The sequence below is a fragment of the Cariama cristata genome, unplaced genomic scaffold, assembly GCF_000690535.1.
Source record: "Cariama cristata isolate BGI_N322 unplaced genomic scaffold, ASM69053v1 scaffold17043, whole genome shotgun sequence".
NCBI lineage: Eukaryota > Metazoa > Chordata > Aves > Cariamiformes > Cariamidae > Cariama > Cariama cristata.
The window spans coordinates 31347-56823 of NW_009609111.1; the positions used below are offsets into that span (position 1 = coordinate 31347).

The 25477-nt window shown below is 39.7% G+C and overlaps 1 protein-coding gene across 1 annotated transcript in view; it reads left to right on the plus strand.

Moving 5' to 3' along the window:
* The window catches only part of LOC104159501 (GPI ethanolamine phosphate transferase 1-like), a gene marked incomplete at its 3' end in the record, with an annotated part of 47504 nt that overhangs the window by 17044 nt on the left and 4983 nt on the right, over positions 1 to 25477 (plus strand). Inside the window, exons 5-11 of the mRNA XM_009697423.1 lie at positions 241 to 365; positions 1639 to 1769; positions 5689 to 5805; positions 10529 to 10569; positions 12524 to 12583; positions 13675 to 13767; positions 15668 to 15723. Coding sequence (XP_009695725.1) covers positions 241 to 365; positions 1639 to 1769; positions 5689 to 5805; positions 10529 to 10569; positions 12524 to 12583; positions 13675 to 13767; positions 15668 to 15723 — 623 coding nt within the window. The remainder of the gene's footprint in view (positions 1 to 240; positions 366 to 1638; positions 1770 to 5688; positions 5806 to 10528; positions 10570 to 12523; positions 12584 to 13674; positions 13768 to 15667; positions 15724 to 25477) is intronic.

Consider the following 25477-nt stretch of genomic DNA (forward strand, 5'->3'; position numbering starts at 1 on the left):
CAAACACAAAAAAGACCCCTCAAATAGAGAAGTGTTGCCTTAGATAAGCTGAAACTTTGGACTGGCTATACTGATGGTAGTTATCCTCCAAGAAGTAAATCGGGAAGTAATTAATTTTTAGTAACTCTAATAACTACTAGTATTTTGACATGAAAACAGCTGTGTTTTAGTTTTACTAGGCTGCCTATCATCTTTTTCCATTGTACTCAGATGTATATCTTAATGGCTTATTCCGTACAGAGCTTCTTTAATTCTTCCAGAGGTAATCAAACGTTGTTCTCTGCACTGAATGAAGAGAAGGTGGTTCTGTTCCTGCATTTGCTAGGCATAGACACAAATGGACATGCTCATCGGCCAAATTCAAGGTAATTGAGAGATTAAGCATATCTTTCTTATTAGTTTAAATGCATACAGTGACTTTTTAAAGTGCTATTTATCAAGCCTGAAACAAGACTTGTAGTCTTGAAGCTTTCTACAATAGGTCATATATGTCACCATGATCACTTACGTTCTGAATTTTCTGGAGTTCTTTGTTTTTAAGGGCTCTTCTGTAGAAGTGACAGATTTTTGCTATATACATTGTGCCTGGTTATATTCCTGTACACAAGTGTGAATTTTAGCAGATCATTTTAGTTGTAGTCAACACATAACCTAGAAGCTATGCAGGAAGTTACACTTTAAAATATAAAATGGAACAGTTCTTGGATTCCCCGTGGCTGAAATGGTATGGTTGAGTTGTATAGATAACCATAGTGGTCTATAGTAAACTTGGGAGTAATGGCTGCAAATTCCAGCATTATGTTTTAGATTTCCTTAGGACACTTGAACAAAGAGAAGAGTTTAGATTAATAGTGCTCATCACCAGTTCATCTTGAAGTGCGTTATTTGAGAACTTTCTTTTCGTTTCCTCTCATGCTTTGAATGTAGGATATTATGTCTTTCTCTTGATCCTTCCGTACCTTCATTATCATTGCTCTGATTTCCTGCATAATTCTGAAGTTCATACCTGCTGTACGTCTCATGTTCTTTTTGTTATGATTTTTTGAGGAGAGAGTTTTAAAACTGACTTTAACAATGGCAACAAATAGAAAATTAGTTGGCTGAAAATTAATCATGGTCACTTTTTCTAAAAATACACAAATTTTTGGTTTATCCTCTATTCCACAAAACTGTGGGATCTGTGCTGCTCTGTGAATCATCTCAAAACAGTCCCTTCATGGTGACATCTTTACTTGCTATTTGGTTACTGGCTTAAAATAATTTTTGAAACCTACAATTTAAGGCATTTGAGTTTTCCAGAATTCCTGGATTTTGGTATTCTCCTTAAGTTGCCTGATAACTGTGGGTGATTAAATTATAGTCTTCAATCAAGGACCAGTCAGATTTGAAATATAAATAAACATCCATTTGAGACTGTAGTTTCAGGAACCTTCAAACTGTGCTCTGACAATTTAGTATCTCACATAAGACTTAAAGGAGGAGAGATTTTGTATCTAGGATGCCTTGTTGGCCTGAGGTTCTGTTAGAGGATCAAGCTGTCTGTAATCAAAGGACTGGGCGTTATGACCATGGATAACTTGCTTTATACCAAGTGTGAGAGCCACCTTAAATCTAACAACATTTTTCTTATTTTTCTAGGGAATACAAGGAAAATATTAAAACAGTTGATGAGGGTGTAAAAGAAATTGCTTCGATGATTGACAATTTCTATGGAAATGATGGAAAAACTGCATTTATTTTAACTTCTGACCATGGAATGACAGATTGGGGTGAGTCTTTTTAAATGTTGAGACAGCTGAGTTTATGGGTGAGTATCTGGAGTGCGATTAGAGCTCTATCTCATTAGAAGCTTTGGAGCCCCTACTTTGATTTGATATCCTAAGTGTTGCTTGTATATGGAACCCAGGCAAATTAGGAGATTGCTAATTGGCTGCAGAGGCCCTCATCAGCCCTGTGACAGCTGAGTTGCATATCTATAAAGAAAAAAGAAAATTAATAGGGTAAAGTTTAACTCCCCTAGTGGCCGCTAATAGGGATAAAAAGACCTGAGTACTGCCTCTGTCAGAGCCTTCCTGCAGAAAACTAGCCCAAGCAGGAGCAGATTGTGTTATTTGGCTGCCAGCAGCCAAGTTGGGCTTGTTCCAGCCCATGTAGGGGATACAGTTTTCACTTTGGTGCTCTGAAGTACCTGGAAAAGGTGGCAAATCTGTTCAGGGACTGGTGAAAAACTTTGCGGTCAGGATCTTTTTACTTATTTTGGCCTTTTAGGCACAGCAGAAAGGATGGGGCGTGCTGTGTGATCTTCCTAGAAGAAGCTGGTGCTGGAGACTAGGTGGAGCAGCTGAGAGTACGGAAAGGAGAGTGATGCAGGTGGCTGGCCAGGCTGGTACCCACTGAGGGCACTTGTGAAGGGCATGACCACAGTGGCCAAATGACTTTGAGGCAGTTTTGACATAACTGGATTAAGGGCAGATGAGAAAAGTTTACAGTGGTGAATGCGTTTGGACAATTTTTTTCTTCTTTTTTCTTTTTTTCAAGAATTGTAAGAACACTGCTGTCCTTGTGTGCAGCCAATGAAAGTGATAAGTCTCTCTTCCAATGCTGTGTGTGCTTGTAACTTCTGACTGTGATACTTTTGAACCAAGGATGCTTTAGGCATGGTCTTGGCAAAATCCAACATCTTATTCTGTGTGTGAAATCTTTAAACTTTTTAAATGGAAGGGTTGCAGACTCTTCCTGTCATCAGAGATGACAAAAAATGTTCATATATTTATTCAAAAAATCAGCCTAATTACCATCTGCTCATTTGCAAAATAGTCTGTTTTGAATATTGTTAACTGTTGATCTGACTGCCACTTGCAATAAAATTTTAATTGTGGCATGTATTTTTTTGTCTGTTTCAAGAAATCATTTCATAATTTTTTATAAGGGAGGTGTGTATATATATCTCTCTTTTTTTTTTTAATATATATGATACATGATCATAGTGACCTCAGAAGGTCCAACCACTTACTCAAAGCAGGAGTAGCGTTAGGACCAGACACAATTGCTTGGACTTGATCCAGCAGGGCCTTTAAAACAAAGGATGGAACCTACGCAACTCCTTTGGACAGCCTGCTCTGCTATTTTGGAAGGGAAAAGGTTTTCTTTGCAGTCTGAACCTCCTTGGTTTCAACTTATGCCTGTTCTCTCTTATCCTCCCACCATGCACCGCAGTGAGACCCTGGCTCCATCCTCTCTGAAACTCCCTCACAGTGGCGTACAGGCAGGATGCTCCCCAAAGCCATTTCTTCTCCAGGCTGAACAAGTCCCAGTCTCTCAGCCCTTCGTCACAGGACAAGCGCTCTTCTGATCAGTTTAGGGGCCCTCCACTGAGCTCTTTCCAGATGGTTGATGTCTTTCCTGTACTGGAGGGACCCAAAGCTGGATCCAATGTGTAGAGGTTGTCTCCACAGGTACCGAGTAGAGGAAGATAATCCCTTCCCTGGTCCATGCTCATGAGAACACAGCCTAGGGTGCTATTGGCCTTCCTTGCTACTGGAGTGTGCTGCTGGGGTGTTCTCATTATGTACTGGATCCTTTGAAGTGGGAATAAAAGGTGATAGGAGTAAATCTTTAGGCTTTGAGAATCACTGGTCTGTCATAGTTTCCTGTCATCTCTTTCTGTCTCAAAGGAAAAACTTAATCTTCTGCCAGAAGTGTTGGTAACTTTAAAGTTCACTTTAGTGAGTCCAAGAGTCAAATCCAGAGATGACACTCAGCCCCATAGCCAGCAGTCTGAAAGCTAGTTTGGTAGCTTTTTATTTGAGCTTGTAGTATCAGCAACTGCTGCAGTCTTTCAGTGGTTATTTGCAGAATGGGATGTGCACCAGTTTTAAGACAAACTAAAAATTAAAAGGGCAGGGTGGCCCTATTAGGGAAGAGAACATGTTCTTGACATGATCAAAGAAACTGTGGTTGCTGGCAAACACCGATGAAATCACTTGCTTTCTCAGTCTGACTCCATGATCATGATTTTTCTTTAAGCTGATCTCAGATGGAACTGCCAACCACCATCACAGGTGGTCCCGCACCGACCCTCTCCTTGACCACTTGTTCCCTCTGCCATCCCGGCACAAGTATTGCTGTGTAGTACACTGGACTAGAGAACAGAAAACTAAACAGCAGCACCCTTTCCCTCCCTTTCCCCTGAAAAGGTGTGTTTGGAGTGTGCTATGGGGTGAACAGGGAACTCACCCAGCTGAAAATAGTTGTGGGGTTTTTTTCCTCTTATAATTCATATCAGGCTTGAAACCTGGTTCTTAGAACAGGGGAGGGCTGGATACAGCTGCCTCTCCCAGCTGTGTCTGCCTTAAAGTATTCATGGAGTGAGAGTCTCAGTAAAATGCTGATGGAGCCGGTGGCTTGGCTAAAATGAAAGCTCACAAAAAATTGCACTTTACTGCTGCAATAGAAAGAAATAACTGATGCCTGGAAGGTGGAGGAAGTACTGTTTCCATCTGCTCTTTTCCTAAACACTGCAAAGAAGAGCATTTGTTGCTGCTTTTGAGCCTAGAGAGTGCCTTCCAAGGGATTTCTGAACATCAGGAATCTTATTCCCAGACCTGTGTGTTCTTAAGCTTAGGGCTGTTTAAAGAAAGCAAAGCTGACTGTTTAAAGAAAGCAAAGCTGGCTCTTCAGCTCTGCCATAGTGATTGTTGTACAGCCTCAATACTGTTCCCAATTTCATACCCAATTCTGGTTTGTTTTTTTAAATTAAAAAAAAAACTCTCCTTAAAACAAATGGGTTATTCTATGATAAGTTATTATTAAAATATATATGTACACACACAGAGGGAAGAGTGTGTGTCTATGCAAATACAAGGAAAATGTATAATCATGTAGACCATGCAGTGACCGATACAGAGTTTGTGTAACAGTGTCATTCCCTTGGAGACTGGGGTATCTCACTGCTGTGGTGCCTCACCCCCTGAGTTCAATGACCGGCATTTTTTTCAAGCTTGTATGGCTTCTGCTTGAGTATGGCTGCTCTTGAGAGGTCATAGTTTTAAAGCTTCCTCCTTTTGGTGGTTGATATGTTTGTCTGGAGGGAATTAATTTCCCCAGGAAGTAAGTCATGCTTTGTCAATTTTTAAGGAGTATGCTAGCAGGCTTCAAAACCTTAAAAATGAACTGATATCACTGAGGAAAGGATGGCAGTTGCAATGCATATCATCTTCTGGTTTTGAAATGGAAGTCTAATCCTTATGTGGGGACCAGAGATCAGTTCTATATGTTTTTTTTTGGCACGTGCCTGATTTTACTCAAATCAACTGTCCCTGGTTTCCATGAGATGCTCAGGATAGGCATGTACACGTGTTTTGAGCAGGTGACTCCTCTACACCTTGACGCTTTCAAATACTTTGGCTTCAGTTTCTGTATGTTAACAGTTTGGGGTTTTTAGTGTACAAAGTTGTATCTTTATAGGCTTGACTTAAATGGTACCAATTTCCCAAACTGCAACTTAAATTTAGCCTTTATTTTTAGTGGCATAAAAATAAGCTATGAAGCTGGAATAGGTTGTCTGGAACAGGATTTTAGTATGTGTACTGTAACAAGAACTTAGTATGTGTATGCATATATGTATAGGTTTGGTTTTGTTTTTATGCTATGTGTCTTAAAGTTTACACTTTTTTTGGTGTATCTTAGGATCGCATGGAGCTGGTCATCCCTCAGAAACTTTAACACCACTGATTGTTTGGGGTGCTGGGGTGAATTATCCACAGAAAGTCACATCTCAGTTCTTCAAAGACAATTTTTTGAAAGGTAAGTAAAATATAAAACTTAAGTGGAAGATTTTGGTAGAAAGGGAGGTGTTTAAGCATTACACCTCTTGATATTTGCTGACTTCTGCTCCATTACAGTAAATATGACTTGCTTTGTGTGGTGTGGAAAGAAAAGGTGACAGGGCATGCCTGTGGAGGATATTGCAAAATTGGGTGGGTAATGTCAGAGTTGTTTTTCTTTTCTAATCATGGTATTAAAAACTTTCTCTCTTTGAGTACAGGAGGCTATTTACACTCCTAAAACTTGGTTCCAGAGGAGACTTAATTCTTAGGAAGACTCCCAAAGGTTAAAAGCTATTTGTACAGAAACATGATAAGTTGACATGTCCTAAGACTCTTTTCTAGCTTCACAGTACAATCCTGGGGACTTTTCCAGGGGCTGTCTTGTCTCACATCCTTGTGGCTATTGTGGAAATGTAAGCAGTCTTTCTGAACAAAAAACTGTGACTCTTCATTGTTATTTTTTTCCCTTTGTAATTGATTTAAGAAGAGTAAACTTTTTAAAAAATAATCCATTTTTAATATTGCAAATATATAATGTGATAAATACTGGCTTACTGAAATATCAATGGGTTTCTAGAACGGTGTGATTAATCTGTGCAAGCTCTTCCTCTTTCGTGTGCCCCATTCTTGTAGCCTACTCTATTTCTTAAGATGCCTTGAATCTCTTGCATTGTTACTCTCAATCAATGAGGTAATGACTTTCTATTTTATTGGATTGTTTGTCAAGCTATGTTAGAGAACAGAAAACAGGCAAAAATGACTTCTGAGGTTTTAACCCCACCCTGCTCTTGAGAAGGTATTTGATAACAGATTAAACAAGCAGGACTTCTCAGATATAGACCATGCTAACGTTTCACTCATTGTGATTAACTGCTGCTGTAAAAATGACACCTCTGATGAAAATGAGTTGTAGAATAAAAAATAGAAAACAGTAAAACCAAGTGATTTTCATGTCTGTGATGACTGATCTGCTAGACTTCTAAGGACACTTGATGTCTCTAAGGGTTAATCTGTAATAGTTTATTTTTACAGCTGTCAGTTTCCTTGATTCTCACCAGCTTTAGTACAAACCTCAGCATTTGACTTCAATGATGAAAATGGCGTGAGAGCATTTAAAAAAAGATGACTATTGAGCTGACTTCCAGGTATAATAGGGAAAGGGTTTTGGCTGTAATCTGTTAGGAAATGGGTATTTTCTTGAAGGAGAGAATGTGTCTGCACCCTGCTGTGCCTGCTTCGTATTTTCCTTTTGATGGTTTAAAAAGACTCAAACCAACGACCAGACAAAAAAAACAACACACCCCAAAGCAAACGTCAGAAACTCCTCCCTTCATTCTGCACTTGCTCTGCAGCTTTCCAGCTGTTAAGCGTGTTGTTGGTCTGTTTAGACATTATCTTTACAGGTTCTTAATGGCCAGGGGTAATCTCCGTTGGAGATTTGAGTCTCTGAGTATCTTGGGAATTTGAATCTCTATTGGAGTAGTAAGTATATTCTTAAAAAGTGAATATTCTCTCTGTGGTAGTACGTTATAGCTTCTAGTAGGCTATGTAGCTTAAAAGTAAAGAAAAATTGTTGTCGAAATGGAACTTGACACTTTGCAGGTCAATACAGTTCAGCTACTCCATTAAGTTACAATCCCAGATATTTTCACAAAGCTAACATATGAAAGAAAAGATGCTTAAAAGAGATCTCTGAAAGTTCTTTGAATTTGCTTTTCCTGCTCCTTACAAATGCAGCTGAGACGGTGTGCAGGAGACAGAGCATTATCAAGGCCGCTGTGTCACTGGTGTATGCAGGTGTCCGACTTATATTTGCGACTGCATGCACCAATGTTCAAGTTCTTGTGTCTGATGACAATCCTTCCTAGTGTCTCTGAGTCAAGAGTTCGTGGAAACAGCAGAATATTTCTAATCCTGACAAACTTCTTATGCTCTGCTCAGTGCAAGCAGGCTGTAGGCAGCTTGGTGAATTGTCTCTCTTCTCATTATTGCCATTGAGGGTCGACACCCCGAAGGGCAGTGCCAGCAGGCAGGACTTAGTCTGTCCAATTTGTCATGGAAGGATTAATGTGCTCCTTGGACGGCCAGAAGGGCACAGTGTCTGCTCTGGGATGACAGCTTTCTCCTCATCAGTCCTTTCACCTGTGCTCTGCCTTCCCTCAGGCCTGGCTGTGCAGTCATCTTGGAAAGATTTGTGATGGCAGCCCTGCATCCTGTGGGCAATGTGTAGTATTACCCATTTGGCCGTTGGCTTGACCCTTCTTCAGAAAGAAAGAGAATACAGAGGCGCTTTCCAGCTCCTTAGCATAGGCCCCGCCGGGTGGCCTTGGAGCACAAGTCCAGAGAAGCTTGTAAGTAAAGGCACAGCCCTTCTGCAGCAGAGGGACGTGATGTGGTGGTTTTCATCTATACACATCCCTGTTTTGAAGGGGGTTCAGCCTACTTTGCTGTGGCTGAGGGAGCTCAGTGGACCCCTCCACTGTTTTTGCTTCTGTGAGGTTTTACGTGAGATTTTCTTTGTTTCATGTAGCCTCAGCCTCTTCTTGAACAGGTGCTTCCCTGCTCTTTCCTCTGGACTCTTTGCATCTGACTGCCCAGCGGGCTGCAGTAAAAGCGGGGCAGGATAGCGAGAAAAAAACCCTATCAAGCAGGTGGAAAGCTGTGCAAAGCACTGTACAGGAAACCTAGGCAGTGAGCTGGAATCGTAAACCAGTGTGGGCAGCTGGTCTGCAGGTGTGGGCCCTCCTGGGCTCAGCATCTTACAGCTCCTGGTCCAAGGCAGATGTCTTCAACTCTGCCTTTTGGGAATATCTGCACAGGAGAAGCAGAGATGTAAAAGCCTCTGACAATGCTAGATGTTTTTCTAGCAGAGCTACAGTTTCTTCCTACCTTAAGCACATTGTGTGCGTGTAGACAGTTTTCCAACATTTTTCATTGGAAAATGTTATTTAAAGGAAAAGGAACAATGCATTTTTATAACAGAAATATGTGCGTGAGTCTATCTCTCTAGAAATATAACCCTATTTCCTTTTCTGGGAAGCGAAAGGAAGCAAACTTGTTCGTTTTGGTGCGAGTTTAACACAATTCATGATTAACGCTGATAATACTTCCCCTGCGTTGCCATGGGAACTCACTGTAGCTGTATGTCTTGCTGCTGTTAAGGTACATGGCTGGTCTTCAGTGTGCTCTTGGGACCAAATAACAGTGGACCTTTACTCAGACCCCCAAAGCTAGCAGTAGTATGAACTAATTGCTGAAAATAAGTTTGGTACATGCAGTACTGCAAATGTGGATGTTTCCTGTCTCAGAGCATTTTCAGCTGAGACAATTTGGGTCTGTCACAGACAGGGTATATGAAAAATAGAGGAAAAGGTGGTATGGTGTAGGATTTGAATGCCTATTCGGAGAAAATAAATGGGGTTAAGCCAGACCTTGGAGCGGTAGTTTAGCTGTATTGTTAATGAAGCCTGTTTCTGGTGCATTTAAACTTCTACTTCGTATAAAGCCAAAGGATATTTTTGGGCAATGTGGCCATATCGTCAATGGTCTGAGGTGCTAGTCGGACTCCTCCTTCCATATGTGCTGATTCAGTAGTGTCATTCTGGCAAGCAGAGTTATCAGGGCAGTGACTGACCCGTTTCACTTTCCTTGTGTACTGAGGAAGGTGGCTGGGCCCCTGATGCTAACATTAAGTTTGGTTCCCAAGTTGAGGGTAGGTTCCCACAATGTCTTTACTGCTGTAGTTGAGATCTGCTCTAGGTAGGTCATTGACAGTGTTTTAAGTACTGTATCAGGAAGTCTGTTTCAGGCCCTACTATGTTTTCCTGTGTATGTGATTTTTTTTTTTTGGGGGGGGGTGTTAAGCTTGCATTAAAAAAAAAAAAACTGTGAACTGTGTGTCATCTTTTTTGGGTGTTTTGGGGCTTTCTTTTTATTCCTGCTCATATTATTGCTGTGGGTAATGGGGCAACAGATTTAGACATTGGGAAAAGAACACATTAAAAAAAAAAAAAACTCAAACCCTACTAAACTCTGTTTTTAAATGAAGAAAACAGGCAATTTTCCCTTTATTTCCTTAGAGGCTAATGGAGAGCAGGAAAAGAGAGTTTTGAACTAGCTTTTTGTATGATGCACCGCAGCTTTAGGGGCTTGTACATTTGGCTTTCTCTGCCTTCATTGTAGTTGTTCTGATTGCTAAATGATTGAACTTTTCCCTTGAGCTCGCTCTTGGCCGCTATTGCTTATGGCAGACGTGAACAATGTTGGTATCAACTCTGTACCAGTATATTTGGGACCTTGGGTTAACCTTTTTTAAAAACTATTGAGAGGTTTAACAGCCCTTCTCCTAAACCTGAGTTTGAATCTTTTAGTTGGCACATGAGATAATACATCACTTTCTATACTATGCTGAAAAAAATAAAACCCTTGGTCTTTCTTCAACTGATCTGAGTCACAATTGCAGACAGCAATTTATCCTGATGGATAAAAGAAAATGTGAACTGAAACGAATGCATTTTGTTGTTTCTGCCAGTTGAGTTCCATCTGTAACCCTTTTTGAGCTAGCATCCTAAAGCCAAATTATAATTTTCTTTAGTAACAACACATTACAGAAAATGGCAACAAGACCTTAAATGTCAACTGAATTACCCGTTTCAAATCCGTGTAGATTAGCTGTTCATGTGCACTATTATTTCTTTCAGAATGGAAACTGGAGAACTTGAAGAGGCTGGATGTCAATCAGGTATCAAACATACCTAATTTAATAGCTCATGAATTTTCACCTTAAATTGTGAGGTTTGTGTGATTTAAACTACTTTGTGGAATTTGAATGAATGATCACATTAACATAGCATTTCCCTGGAATGTGTAACTTCAAAGTTAGAGTTGCAGGAACTGCACACATACCGAACATGATATGAGTAAGTTTAAATTGCTTGTTCATACACGTGGCAACTACACACAATTTCTCCTCCTGAAGATGCGTTATCACACCGTTTTTAGTGAAGTGATCATATGCCATTGTAGAAAGAGTGCAGTACAGTATGCCAGGTACGCCTCAAACTCAGTCCCGGTTACCCAAAAGTAACTTGAATAGCGTCTAATGTGTTTTCAGAGTGGGACTTGTTTTTACAAAACTTTGGAAGTAACTTGTGATGCTTGCTCTCTGCTTTCTACTTTGAAAATATTCTGGAGCTGAGCTTACACCTCCTTGGTATCTCCTGTGAAGATGCCCAGCAAAACACAAAGAAAGCATGGTCTCGTGACCATGTTCCCAAGTTTGTGAGCATCTACTGTATGCTTTTTGCTACACTTAAGTTAGCCATCTGTATGTTCAGTTTAGTTTTCAGAGCTATCTATTTCAATGTCTATATTTTGTCACTTTTTCCAAAGTTGCTGTCATTATTGAATCAAAACCACATCTTACTGTACTGTTAAACTGTGGTTTTTTTCAACAGGGTCTGTGATTATGGCCCAGCCACTTAGCAATTTAGACAATTTGTAATGTAAAGGAAGAAAAAAAAAAAAAAGGTGGATGACTTAACCCTCGATACAAAATCAGCCAAGCTTTTTAAAATCATCATGATAATGCACATACATGTGTGCACTTGAAGCTTGTTTGCTTCTTACTTCCTGTCATCCTGTGAAGCCCGTACATAAATAACAGACTCCAAACCTGCCCAAACAAGGGAAATAAACTCGTGCTAGAAGGTTGAAGTTGGGAATGTTCTGGCTCAACTGCTTTCAGCAAAGCCCTGGTACAAAATTAGAGATCAATTTTCCTCTCAAGGTTGGCAGGAGTGATGGGAATGTTATTTTGAGACTGTATAGAAGAGTCTAAAGTGTTGCTTTGTTCTGGGTAATGGAGTCCCCAAAGACAAAGCTTTTGTCCTGTAGCACATGTGGGGCTATGGGTAAAAGTAGCAAACTAGAATTCTAATTATTATTATACTACATGTATATTGTCCTCTACAAATAATGATTTGGAGTCTGCTTCTGCACCAGCAGATCTGAGGCTGGAGCAATGCCTGTGGTTTCAGTGTAGTTTCCTCAGATTTATGCTAGAGAAACAAAGAACTTTGGTGCGTAGTTTTATATTAAAGGAAAATATAAACCTGGTGAGAGGCAGTGTTTATCATCTCAAGTAGATGGTAATGGTAGCTTCTTTTATGAGATGCCCTGGTGTAGATTGAAGGGCCTTCTTGAGGGCTGACTGGACACAAATAAAAGTGCAGAATCCCCTTCTGAAGGGGAGAAGGTGAGTAATTGGCACCGTGGGAACACGGGGTAAGGAGTGTTGTGAAAAGCGGTATATTCAGTGTTCTGCTTAAAACTGTAAATATGAAATTAGTTCTCTCTGTGGTATAAATAGTCATGAAAAGTGGTATGCCTCTCTGGGTGCAGTGAAGGAGATACTGAATTCCTGTGAATAAATACTGTGGGCGGTTATATTTGCTTTTTAAACTAAATGTATTTTTGAAGCTTTATCAGTAGTGGAGCCTCACATTTTGAATCTAATCATGCCGTGATGACTACTGGAAACTTACACAACCCTCCTTTACAGTTTTTTTTTTTATCATAACTTCACAGTGTTATAACATCTACTTTTGCAAATGCAGATACATTAAAATTAAACTGAACTTATTAGCTCTAGAGGCTGGGATTATATTAAAATGGGAATGCTTTTGTTTGCACAGGCCGATATAGCACCACTGATGGCTTCCCTTATCGGTGTGCCTTTCCCTCTGAATTCTGTGGTAAGAAGTACAAATGTTTTTCCATATTACAGAAATCTGTTCACTGTAGAGGAAGAGGTGTTGGGGACAAGACTTGAGGCATGTGAGGGGAAAGATTATAGGTTTGGAAAAAGTGGTATAGGGTATGGAGACTGCTTGTAGTTTTAGCTTTATGTGTATGTGTCTTCAGTTTAGAGTACGAACTCTATCTTTTTATATATGGTGTAGTGCTTTCAATTGGAAAGGCAGAGGATCCTTTTATAATCTGCAACTTTATACTCTTGAGGTACGTAAGTTTTCTGTTGCTTTGTTTTTTAGAGATGGTAAAAATGCAATATGGTTTGAATAACACTTAATTTTGATCATGAAAGCCAAGCCTGCAAACAGGCTGGTTCCTGCAATTTAATGTTTAATTATTTCCTGTTTAAACTAGTGTACTTTCTTCAGATGGTATCTTGTGCCTCTAATTCAGTGAACAGTGAGCGCTGTCATTGTGAGATGGCTTTTTCTTTGAATTTCTTTCGTATGTTATTACATAGTCCAAGGTTGTCTCATAAATATCTAATTGAAAATTAGCATTATATTAGCGTACTTTTGTGCTGCTTGTTTCACATTAAAAACACCTATTTACAGCACATTTTTTGAAGTATTTCTTTTGGAGACTCCGCCCCAAATTTTATCCCCCTGTCCTGCAGTCATTGTTGGTTGTGTGAGGAAAGCTGCCCAAAGTAGGGTGGCATGGGAAGTGCTTGCTTTCCCATCGTAAGCACTGGGTGAGTCAGGCCCAGGCAAGGCTTTGGATGGAAGACTTCTAGGTATTTTAAAAATGACTTCTGATTAGAAGTTGAAGTTGTATTACTATACAGTATGTAGTTTAATAATAACTTTTGTTATTTACCTTTTTTGCATTCCTGTAGGAACTGAGATATTATAAACAGTCGCTGTGATGTTGAGAAATGATGTTAGAAGAGTATTTTCAAAGAAGTTATAGTAGTTATTTCAGTGGTAATTTGAAGTATTCTTACTTCTCGTTTGGCCTGCAATTCAATTAGAGAAATTCTTGTTTCTTCATTTAATTTTTTTTTATGTTTATGTGTATTTTTCTTCCCCAGGGAACTCTGCCTTTGGAATATCTGAACAATAGTGCTCATTTCAAAGCAGAGAGCATGTTTACCAACGCTGTTCAGATTCTTGAGCAATTTAAGGTAACTAAACATATGGTAAAGAAAAATATTTCTTTGAATAATAGTTGTTGCTATGTGTAAAAATAATTATACTGGGACATAACACTGTATATAGCATGCTGAAACTCAAAGGACTGAAATTGAATACACATACTGGGTGATTGATTGATGAGCTGGTTCATTGATGAGCTGTGAGCCATATCTGAAGGAATTTGGAAGACTTTAATAAACACCTTTTTTGTAAGGAGAATGAGTAACTTTTTTTCTTGATTCTTTTGATATTTATCAATATTAATGTAAACGTGCTTGCAGTATCTAGGTAGTATCTGAGTTCTGATACTTGAAAAGGGAAATACTGGCTTTGCAGCAGGGGCAGGGAGGCAAGGCTCTAAATCAGGATCAGTACACAAGCAGTTCAAAAAGGTAATAGGCACTTGTCCATTAAAGAAATGAAATTAGTGGCCTAATTAACTTTTAGCTAATGCTGTCATATCTGTTGTTTTGGTCTGCAAGTGTTCATCTCGGGCTACTCCTGTCTTGATTCAACTAATATCAGATTTTATCGAATTACGAGAACACATGTGGTCCAAACAAAAAAAGTTTATGTTTCACTAGATGCTTTTCAACCGTGGAGTAAGAAACAGTCCAAAATCCAAAAATCTCAGTTTTGTCAAGACATATAAATGCTCTGAGGGAAAACTGTCTTTTCCACAGACAGGAAACTGAGAGAGGGAACTGTTGCCCTGTTGGGAAATCTGTGTGATGACAGTGGAACAAGGAACTAGCCTGAGAGTACCTTCAAGAGATTAGCACCATCAGCACCTTCTGTCCCTTGAATGCCAGGTTCCCAAATGTAGTTTGTGTGGATACCCGGTTGGCAGTGTCAGCAGTGGAGTCACTTCCAAATCTGTGGTGGAAGGCTGGCATGCAGCAAGGGAAGTGGCTGGCTGGCTGTGAAGTTGAAGCATGCTGGTATAACCTCCACAGTTGGAAGACATCTGCTCGAAGAATTGAGGATGTGATTCAGGTCTTTTTCAGTTAAATTGGTGTGTCAGGGATTGTTTAAAGAAAGAAGTTTCTGGTCCTTCTTTAAGTTTATTTTTGTTCTGTCATTTTTGTAGTGCTGAATTAACTATTTTCTTGTGGACTGGCTTGTTTCTAGCAGTGTTTTGGAAGGATTGTGTGTGAATTTCCTTTGTGTTTCTCTGCTGAAGCAGAAGTAGCGCACTGACTTAGACATGCCAAGTGGGTTTTTACTTTTCATGTGATGGACTGACCCAACCAAAATTTGCACTCCCTGGAGAGGATGTTGCCTTGGATGGATAGGATGAGACATGCAAGTTGCTACTTCTAGCTGTCAGGTTTTGGGAGCAGTATGCTTAGAAAGTTCCTGTTTGTGGTTTGTGCCGACAGTCAGTCTCAAGTCAGGCTGCTGCAGGAGACCTTAAAGATGTTTTGAAGGGCCTTTGGCAAAGTGGCTCTGACAGCGTCAAAACCTTCTATTTTTATCCATGTGCAGGTTAATCGATCTAACAGCATTGCTTCGGCAGTGTTGCTGCAGTGTACTAGTTCCCATCTGGCATAAATAATACCCGTTTCATCAAGAGATGTTGTTGAAGTCTGGTAGAACTTCTAGCATATCTTCCCTTTATCCTGCGAACTGTAGGAATCCTTCTGTGAAAATTACTGGCTGGGGAGTGGTTTATTTTACATACTTTAGAGCAGGTCTAGGTTTCCAGGAACTCAGAGGAGTTAGACATACGGGAGTTTAACACCCAGTTTCCTGGACAATGTATCAACAGTGTGATTTCGTTCCTTTCCAAAGTCTTAGAACTCTTCTGTGATTTTTTAGTTTAATTCCTGATACAATTTTTAGTCTTGTTTCAACTTACATATAATGGTTTAATGCTTTTTCATGCAGGTTAAGATGAGTCAGAAAAAGGAAACTACACTGTCATTTCTGTTCACACCATTCACGTAAGTGCCTGTAAAAATTATATATATTTTACCTGATTGTCTTATCACTTCAGTATTTCAGTGAGATGCAGCAACAGAAATTCAATCTCTTCAGTCTTTTTTTAAATTATATTGTTATCTGACTATGAAACTTTGCACTAGAACTCCATGCAGTTAACTTCTATTTAAAAATTCTGGTTAGAAGTAGACTTTTAAAAAAAAAAAAAAAATCTATTCCTCCCATTTAATCTTCCATTAAGGGTTATTTAGCTAAGCTTTTGACAATATAGCTCTATATATAGAGTACGCTGTAATTTTCACTGACTTTTTGCTATGTTGTTTTAGCATTCCTTGGGAAATGTAAGTCCCTGTATGGTCAGGAAATACAATCTGTTCTTGTTTATATGTATATAAAAGTTGAACTAAGAATTGTTTCTTCTGTGATTTAAATTATAACAAAAAACAAACAAAATGCCTTGCATCCAGAAAAGAAACTCAATCTTTAGAATTTGTGCTGCCTAGTGTTAGTGTTTCCAGGGCTGTGAAGGAGTCTCTGTAGTGATTTGTGTATCTGCAAGCTCTGTGTTCTAGTGTATGGAGCAGTTACTGACCCACTCAACCTTTAGTCTTACCCAATTAAAGCTGCTTTTTCCTTTTTCTTTCCCCCCGAAAGGTTTTTGAAAGCTTTGCTCTGGGTGCACGTGATGCTGTTCAGTTCAGCTTTCAGTTTCTGGAGTGCTCCGAAAATGCTTTGTCACCAAGAGCAGCTGTTTTCCTTTGGGAAATAAAACTGATGTTAATTAAGATCTTTAAATCATAGGAGCAGTAAAAAGTACTTGAATCTCTTCCTGTGAAATATGTTTAATTGCTAAATAAGATTGCTGTCTTTCTGAACAGAGATTTACTGTGTTATTTTATACCACTAGCTTCTTCAAAGGGAAAGGTTCAAGACAGTTTGAGACACATGTCAAGTCAATCTTGGGTACATAATGAATGTTTTAGATCAAATTCTGATTAAGAATGACAGGTGCATTATCAAAGAATTTACTGATCTATATGGAACAAAAATGTTGTATGGAAAAGGTGGTCACTCGTCTTTGATTCTGTGGAGGTAGTTATTAGTTTGATTTCACAGCTCTTGTTTAAATTTTACCTTTCCCCAAGAAATAAGACTGATTCTGTAAAATAGGATGTGTTTTTCTTAATGCTGAATTTATCTTTAAAGGAACTAAGTGTTATTGATTGTCTTATGGACTGGTGTGTTTCTTTTTTTTTTATGACATGTTGGATTGTTTTAAGTGGAAATGCCTGAGACATCACTTTGAAAATATGACTTAAACTTGGTATGAACATGTAGCTGCTTTGGTATGATCCATTGCAAATATAAATTTATTTTATTTTATTTAGGTATTCTTAAAACTTTTCTGAATCAGAATTTGGGTTAATGGTCCTTCCAGGAAAGGTTTTTGTATGAGACCAAACCAGTTCCTTGGATGTGTGAATTACAAAAAGGTGCCAATGCTTGCATGTTGTATGGATACAGACTTCCTTTGGTTCCTCAATATGATATTGTTTATCTTCACTCTAGGAAAACAGAATAAGACTCACAGCACAGATGATCACACATTGATGCAAATACTCATCCACAGTGTGCTGTGGAGGGGGAGTTTGGCCAGTTTCTAATTAATCTTCACCGCTCTCCTTGACTTTTGAAACTTGGCCCATGTATGGGAAGCTAGCAAGGGGCCTCTCCAACCAGTTTCTAATAGTTGGGATGAAGTGGTCGAACACCAACTTATTTTTAAGCAGATGTGCAACTTCCTAGTGCTCCAGCTTACAGGAACTGAGGGAGAACCTGAGGTAGTTTTAGACATGACCTGTCTACAGATCTGTTCCCTCCTTCACATGGAGGTGTCTGACTGTGTGTGAGCAGTGAACATGAGCCTGAGCTTCAGTTGCAGGTCGTGATCTGATGCATTAGTGTAAGGCAGCCCTCATCAGCTCTTCAACTCTGCTTGAATCAGAGTGAGATACTGAGGGAAAAGCATGTACCCCCTTCTGCTGACTTTACTGTGATGCTGGTTTCTTTGGTGGTAGATAAAAGGACATAGAAGGGTACAGTTACTCTATTAAAAAGGCATAGTTGAGGATAGCTCACTCCTGTATCTGGAGCAAGAGATCTCTTGGTATGCTGTACTATGTTTCAGAGTAGTTCGTAATGATACGAGGATTGCATTTCTCCACAGCCATACACTATTTGGACCTGTCAGCCCAGGTTTAATGGAAGGCTTGCCCACTAATTTGTGTTAATCTATGGTTGACCTTGTCTGCTGCTGCAGCTGAGCCCAGTTTTGTTCTGTGTTTCTGCTAGGCACTACTGTCTTTTCATTAAGATAAGAATAACTTCTTCCACCACTGTTCATTGATTTGAGTTGTGGTACAAGGGAGTTACATCCTTTTTTTAATCCTTCTGGTGCCTTAAATCTGAAACTTGAAGCTCAGAAACTGCGTGCTCCAGCATAATGCTTTATTCCTTCCTTGTTTATTGGAGGTTAGTGAAGAGTAATTCATGTCTTAAATGCTTTGGGACCATCAAGTTTATGTAGAAATTGAGAAGGTAAATATTCTGGTTTGTAATATTACAGATTTTTCTTTATATTTCAGAATCTTGATAACCTGAAAATAAATAAAGATATCTCTAAGAATTGTTTTTCTTTAAATTATTTAAATTAAATTATATAGTTGGGAAAAGTCTGTATACCAGAAATAGCTGTGAGTTCTGGAAGAAATCTGAGTCTAAAATTTCAGATTGAGACATTCTAGTTTCAGAGAAGTTGATACTATTACTATTAAAGATGTATTTATCTGGGAGGGGGGGAATACGTTCACAAATAGTGTGTTCTGTAGAAACTACAACTTAAACTCAGCTTAATTTTTCATCCAGAAATAGCATTAAAAGGTTTATTTTAATATCCCATGGGGAAAATCCTGTTTCCGAGCTTGATTTTCTAATGTTTTATTACCAAATGACTAGAAAACTCTTCATGACCTTCAGATGCAATGACTTAAAAACTAGAGTTGAGTGGTATGTTGAATGTATTGCACTAAAAGCATTAAGCTAGTTCACGTATATATATATATGTATTACAAGCCTATTTTTACTCCTTATTTACACAACATTTGCAACAGAGAGGGTTTCTTGAATTGATACAAGGCTTCTGATTTCCACAGGGAATCTTGTCCTTAGCAGAAGCCTGGCTCCCACAATGGGCAGGGAATGAAGGAGACTGTTAGAAATGTGCCCTTTCCAACTTGGGTCTAAATTGCATCTCTCTCTGAAATCCATCTGTCAAGTTTATAATGATGAGGAGGATGGAGCTGATCATTGTGTTGTGTGATTGTGATGGAAACTTCAGTAGTGTCTTCTTGACCAGGTTTGAGGCAGGTTAGAATGTGGGTAGCTGTATTTACTAATAAGGGTGTGTCTGTCTGCCAGTAATGCCATTTTCATTTTATCAGAGTGCCTTCATCAAGGAACAAATCTGTGTGAAAGAATATCTTGGTGCTACGTGTGAAGCTGTCAGGAATACTTTTCAGAAAGAGCTCAGCTGCAAGTGTCTGGTGATTCTGCAAGGCAAGGCTCGCAGTTTGTGCCCAAGGGAATGAATATGCAAGAGCAGAAGGGCATCCCTTGCTTGTATGCGAGTTACCTGCAAGGCTGATATTGAGTAATTGTTTAGAATACTTATCTGCAATTCCAGTTGGATACCTGGAGGAATTTACTGTCTGAAATGAATTTTCTTCCCACTCCCTACCTTTTTTCCCAGCTATGAAAGACTTTTCAAAAATTGTTTGCTCAGCAAGATCAGAGACTTTTCTTGTCATGATTCTGAGACGTAGGCACAATGCTTTGACCTTTTATGTATCAGAAAGGCAGGTACCAAGATGCCAGATGCTTTTAAAGAAGAGGGAGGGAGGACAAAACTGAAGATTGCTGACAGAGGAAAATTGATGTCCAAGGTAGTGAACTATCTTATTAGCTTTCTGACCATTTGATGTCCCTTAAGGCAACTGCAGAGCTGGCACAGTTGGAAGAGGAGTGTGCCAAGGGGCCAGATGCTACTGTTGCAAAAGCATTCCCAAAGCTGCAATCTCTGAGTTGTGAAAGTACTCCTACAAGGAGTAGCAGGAGGACCCTCGTAGTGAGGTGAATAGATGGGACATCAGTTGTTGCGCTAAAATCCTCTTAACCAATTAAGGCAATTTGATTATCCCAAGAGGTACTAGAGGTTTAAGATATTAAATTACACAAAGCACAGGAGTGCTTTTTGTGTATGCCTGGTGTATACAGTACTTTCAGGGAAGAGACTGCTTCCAGCTGTTCAGATTCTGGTGCCTCACAGTAAGATGGCAGGAGCAGTAGTTTAAGAACCATATACAAAACCCAAAAGATGAGCAGCTGAATTATCAGTGCTTTCTTTCCACTAGCTGTACTTTTTTGTTGAATGTCTTGAGCTGTTTATATCAATAAGGGTTTTTTTAAAGGAAACAGCTTAAGTATCTTAAAGTCAAGTTTGTATTTTCTCACATATGAAAAAAAATCCCATCTTGATGCTGCATTTTTAAAGTAACTTATTTCTTTGAATTCTACATTTTAATCATCCCAAATACTTGTAACTGATTATACACACAAAAATAACTTGCATAGTTGTATAGAAAGTCACTGCATTTTTAATGTGCAGTGTACAACTATTTAAGAAAAAACGTACCTCTCCCTCACTCTATGAAAATGTAACTCTCTCCCTTTCCTCTACCCTCCAATATGAACTGAGGTATAACTCCCTTAAACATTTGCATGGATTTGATGCAAGGAAGTATCAATCATGTAGACTGAATCTTTCCACGTAATTGTGCATCATGTATATGTCATGGTGATAGAAAAGAAAATAGTTCTTTTGTAATGTAGTGTCTTTGAAGATGTACAGCAACTTCAAAGAAATGCCAGATGCACAAATACCTCTCTTCTCTTCCCTTCTCTGATGACTGGAGATACAGCACTACATTGTTCCCTCTGTCTGATGCCCTTTCAAAACTTAAATAATAGGTATTTCCACAAAATTCACATTTAGAGCAAAGTGAAATATGTGATTTCTTGTCCAGCATTAAGTGGAGCAGGGTCCCTTAAAATGTCAGTAAACATAGTATATCCTTTCAAGCATCCTATTCTTATTTTGTTTAAATAAATGGCATTTATTTAGCTAAATATTAGTATGCAAGATATTTGTGAAACATGTGATAATGCATTGCAAGAGCAAACATTAAGGATTGAGTGTCAAGAGGAAAGCGTGAAGCTATTGCAGTAGGGAAGGGTATTTCTAACAGCAATTACTCTCCCTGTCCATTCGTCTGAATACTTTGTATTTCCAGAGGAACCTTGATTTATCAGAGGCACGGATTTATCAGGGAAGACATTTCAGCCCCTTTATCGTGTGATTAAGAGTGAGGGACATCAGCTTCTGTCAACTTCTAGTGAACCCTGGAAAGGCAGCCGGCTTTTTCCTTTCTCCATTTTGTCCCCACTGTGTTACCAGGTGGGAATCTAGGCATTAGCCGCCTTCTCTGGCAGCTGGTACAAGCAGGCTGATATGGGCACCTTTACCCTGTTGCTATTGGAGAGGCAGACTGACAGCCCTCGCCCCTCCACCCTTGACTTTCAGAACCTGTATATATACATGTGAACAAAAAATAGAAATGCTGTGCTGTAGAGACAAAAATACTCAAATGGAAATAATGGCTTCATATTATTGAAAAAAAAAAAACAACAACAAAAAGAACCAAACAACAAACCTGATTGAATAATAGATGTATTATCTCTTTAGGGAGAAATCAATACCTGTGCTATAAAACGCATGTTCTTTGGCAAAAATCTCAGCTTCTCTTTCACTGAATGGGCTGTGTCTGAAGCAGTCTGCTAAACGCTGCTCAGGGAGGATATGATCTTCTTGGAAAGCAGGCATCCTGCTGGTCTTGGGTTTCAGCAATGCACTCAGGAGCTTTTACTTCGTACGTGAAAAGCTTACTGGCAGCGTCTTTGCACAGGAAGGCTGGGCATAATTGGATTTACTACCAAGTAGGAAGTAGGTGAGGTCTTTAGAACGAGCTAAGAGGCGAATGTATAAGATGAAATATCACAAGATTTATGTGTATTTCTCTGTTTCCTTGTATAAATACCTTTGGCCTTTCCTTGGAACTTGTGAGCCTTCATACAGTGAGGGTGAGGGAGGATGTACAGGTGAGTGGTGGGATGGGGTGAGCAGAGAATGTTCTCCACTGGGGCGTGAGGTAAGAGAGACAGTGCAAGGCCCTTTCTGGATCTCAGTAAGAAAGGCCTGATAACAAATAATTTAATAAAATGGCTGTTTTAATAAGATAAAATAAAAAGCAGAATATAGATAGCAAGTGAATTGTATGTCCTTTCAGATGCTGGGTACCCTGTGTTCGTGCAGCATCAAATGGAGCCTGGATGAGTTTTCTCACGGTGCTGGACAGATCCTGTCTGTGGAGAGGTTCCCTCTTTTTGGTCATTAAAGCTATTATATGATTTTCTTGCAAGAAATCAACTCTAGTAATAATTTCTACTGTCAAACAGAGTGGAAGTTCCTGTGAGAACTTCTTGCTGCACTTCTAGATGAAGATGAGGGCAGGCAGGCAGTGTAATTGCCAGTACGGAGTGGGAACTGCCTGCAGGCTCCTCAGTTACTACCAGCTGGCTAGGTTTGTCCTGTGGCCAAGGTTTTTGTGCAGCATAGCCTGAAGGCACTCTGGACAGGCAGCACAGGCCTGAGTTTGCTCAGGTAGGTTGTCGTGTGGATCAGACTCATTGATGTATGATGGTCTCCTGGTCAGGATCAGTACGAGGGGCCTGCCCAGACATGTGTCTTGATGGCCATGGGGCCCCGCTATTAGGTACCTGCCCAAAGACAGCACAAGCTGCCTGCTCCAGATGCAACGGGTTGGAAAATGGTCACCATGGTTTGGGTTTGGCACGTAGGACTGTGGAGCAGAAGAGGACCTGTGGCACAATGCTACATAGCCAGAACACTGCAGATGTCTAGATCCAGCTTGATGTATGACATAAATCATGGTACATTTTGCAGAGGTGAAGGCTGACTTACAGCATAGATAGGGTGTTGTTATTTAGGGTCAGCATATGTCCTCTGCAGTCCTAAAACAGAAGAGACTTTACAAATTATGCATTTCCTTTCTTTTAAGGATCTTCATCTACCCTATTAAGCAGTTTCCCTTTCCAAGGCTGCTGCATCATGTCCTGCTGGCTCTTCAAGCAAAAGCCCTTCCTAGATCCCTGCATCCAGCTTCTCAGTTCTGCTTTGAGTGGGCCAGAGGGACCTTTCAAGGGACCGCTTCAGAGCATGGCCTCCTCCCTCCTGGCCTCTGGTTGTCTGCAGCTCTTGCCATGGTAGTTTGCATGCAAAATCTACTGTGTGCAGCCCAGTTATCTTAATTGTTTCTCTGTTCAGTGAATTGGCAGCTGGCAGTTAGCTTGCCCGCTCCTTTTTCTCTCATCTCTGCTATCTAAAGGATTTACATAAATATCCTAAGGCACTTTGCTGTTGAATATGCAAATATGCTGCATCAGAGATGCTGATTTGTGGAAATTAAAAGCCTATTTGAATTCCTAGGACTTGACAGTCCAGGATTAGACCATTAGCAGTCAGATCGCTTCCTACAGTTTCACTGGTGTCCCGCTGTTTCCTCCTTTGCACGTTTGTAAATCTTGAATACAAAAGCATACATGTACTGGTAGGTTTTTGCAATGTGTCGGTAAAGGTACTTTTTACTATCTTTGGCCTGTGAAAGTGTGTGCCCCCTCCCTTCATTTTATTATGCTTTAAAGAGCAAAAACCTCAGAACTTAAAACAGGAGCCTCTTAGTGACTTTCTTACTCCTTTTCTTTCTTTTCAAGTGCCTCATGCATGCAGTGGTGGTTTTTAATGCTTCTTAAAAGAAAAAAGTTGCAAAGATAACTGAGTACAACCCTACAACTAGACTGGCTGATTTACAATCTAACATGGTAGTCAGAAAATCCAGAAACACAAAAACCTACTTGAAATTTAGACACTCCAAACTGAAACTCCTGGCAGTAGAACATCAGGAGAAAAGAGAGTAGATCAAGTTGGGAGAGGGAACTCCCAACTCCATTTGACATGGAGCAGGAATAAGCATGCAATCGTGTTTCTGCTAAATTAATAGTGTTCAATGCAAGATCTGTGTCTCTACTTTCCCGTTACCCACCTGATGCTTTCTGGGATGCCATCTCTGTTGTACACTGGGAATATTGAGGGTCCTGGCCTTTAAGAAGCTGTAGTAAACCCTTTAGTGTAGGTTTATGTGGAGTAGCTTTTCTTTAAAAAAAGCACAGCATTGGCACACTAATAATTACATCTCTGTAATTATTTTATCTGTAAACTGCATGCATCTTGCTTCTGAATTATGAAAATAAAATTTCATAGGACTTGCCTGTTTTAGTAGCTTACCTGAAAATATTTTAGTAAACAATTAAAATTCAGGCCATCAAAACAAATTAAGGATCACTGAGTTACCTGCCAAATTGTTTGATCTTTGAAACTTCACTCTTTGATCAAAACTAAAACATATGCAGAGGACTGTTTCTGTATCTCATAGTATGTGCTTTCAGTCTGTCTTTGGCAGATACAGTAAAAGAATTCTCTCTTTTGAATAGGCACGTCTAAAGAACTGGAATTGAACACATTTTGAAAATGGGAAAAATCACCTTCAGGCTATTGAAATTCATGTAAATATGTGATTTGGTAAATTCATAGAACTATAATGCATTTTTTTCTTGATCATTGCCCCTAGTAGCATCATGTACTCCGTATTGCACAGCAAGTTCAACAGAAAGTAAACATTATGGTTCCAGACTTTGATTTTTTTGAAATATTTATTTGGTTGATTTTTTCCGTGTTTTGCTGAATGAGCTCATGACTTTGCATCACTTGCCATTCACTTTCTTTCTGATGGTTCTCTACTGTTGATGGAGAACTGGGCAGGTTTTATGTTGTGCGTTTCATCCTCCGCTTATAAAGCTTTGCACCATACCTTCAGAAGAAACAACAGAATTATAAAGTTAGGCTACTTTGTGATTGCACCATCATTAATATCAAGTCTCTGCACTGATGGGTTGCTGGCTGAGGTGAATTTGATGTGGAGCAGGAATAAGCATGCAATGATGTCTCTGCTAAATTAATAGTGTTCAATGCAAGATCTGTGTCTCTACTTTCCCGTTACCCACCTGATGCTTTCTGAGGTGCCATCTCTGTTGTACACTGGGAATATTTGAAGGCAGCTCTCATGGGAGACTGACTTTGTTTTTGAAGCCTGTTGCTACTCTGAAAAAGGCTTGGAAAAAGTGTTGCTTGATTACTTGGATACCTTTTGAATAGCAACCCTGTGAAAACATCAGGCCAGTCTTCGATCTGCACTTTGAAGATAACGTTTTGCCAGCAGTGGCAATGTGGATCAAAGCAGTAACAGTGGGTCCTATAAGTACTGTTTCAGCTGATTGTGGGATTGCTGGACTGGAAGCCATCTTTCCTCCTTAATACGGGCCTCTCGCAGAGGGATGGGTGGCAACAGAGTTTGAACGTGTTCGGCTGCTTCTGTTGCTGGCAGTTTTTTCTCATGGTAAGAGCAGAGAGGCACTGGTGCTGGCCCCCCTCAGTGTCCCAGTGGCGAG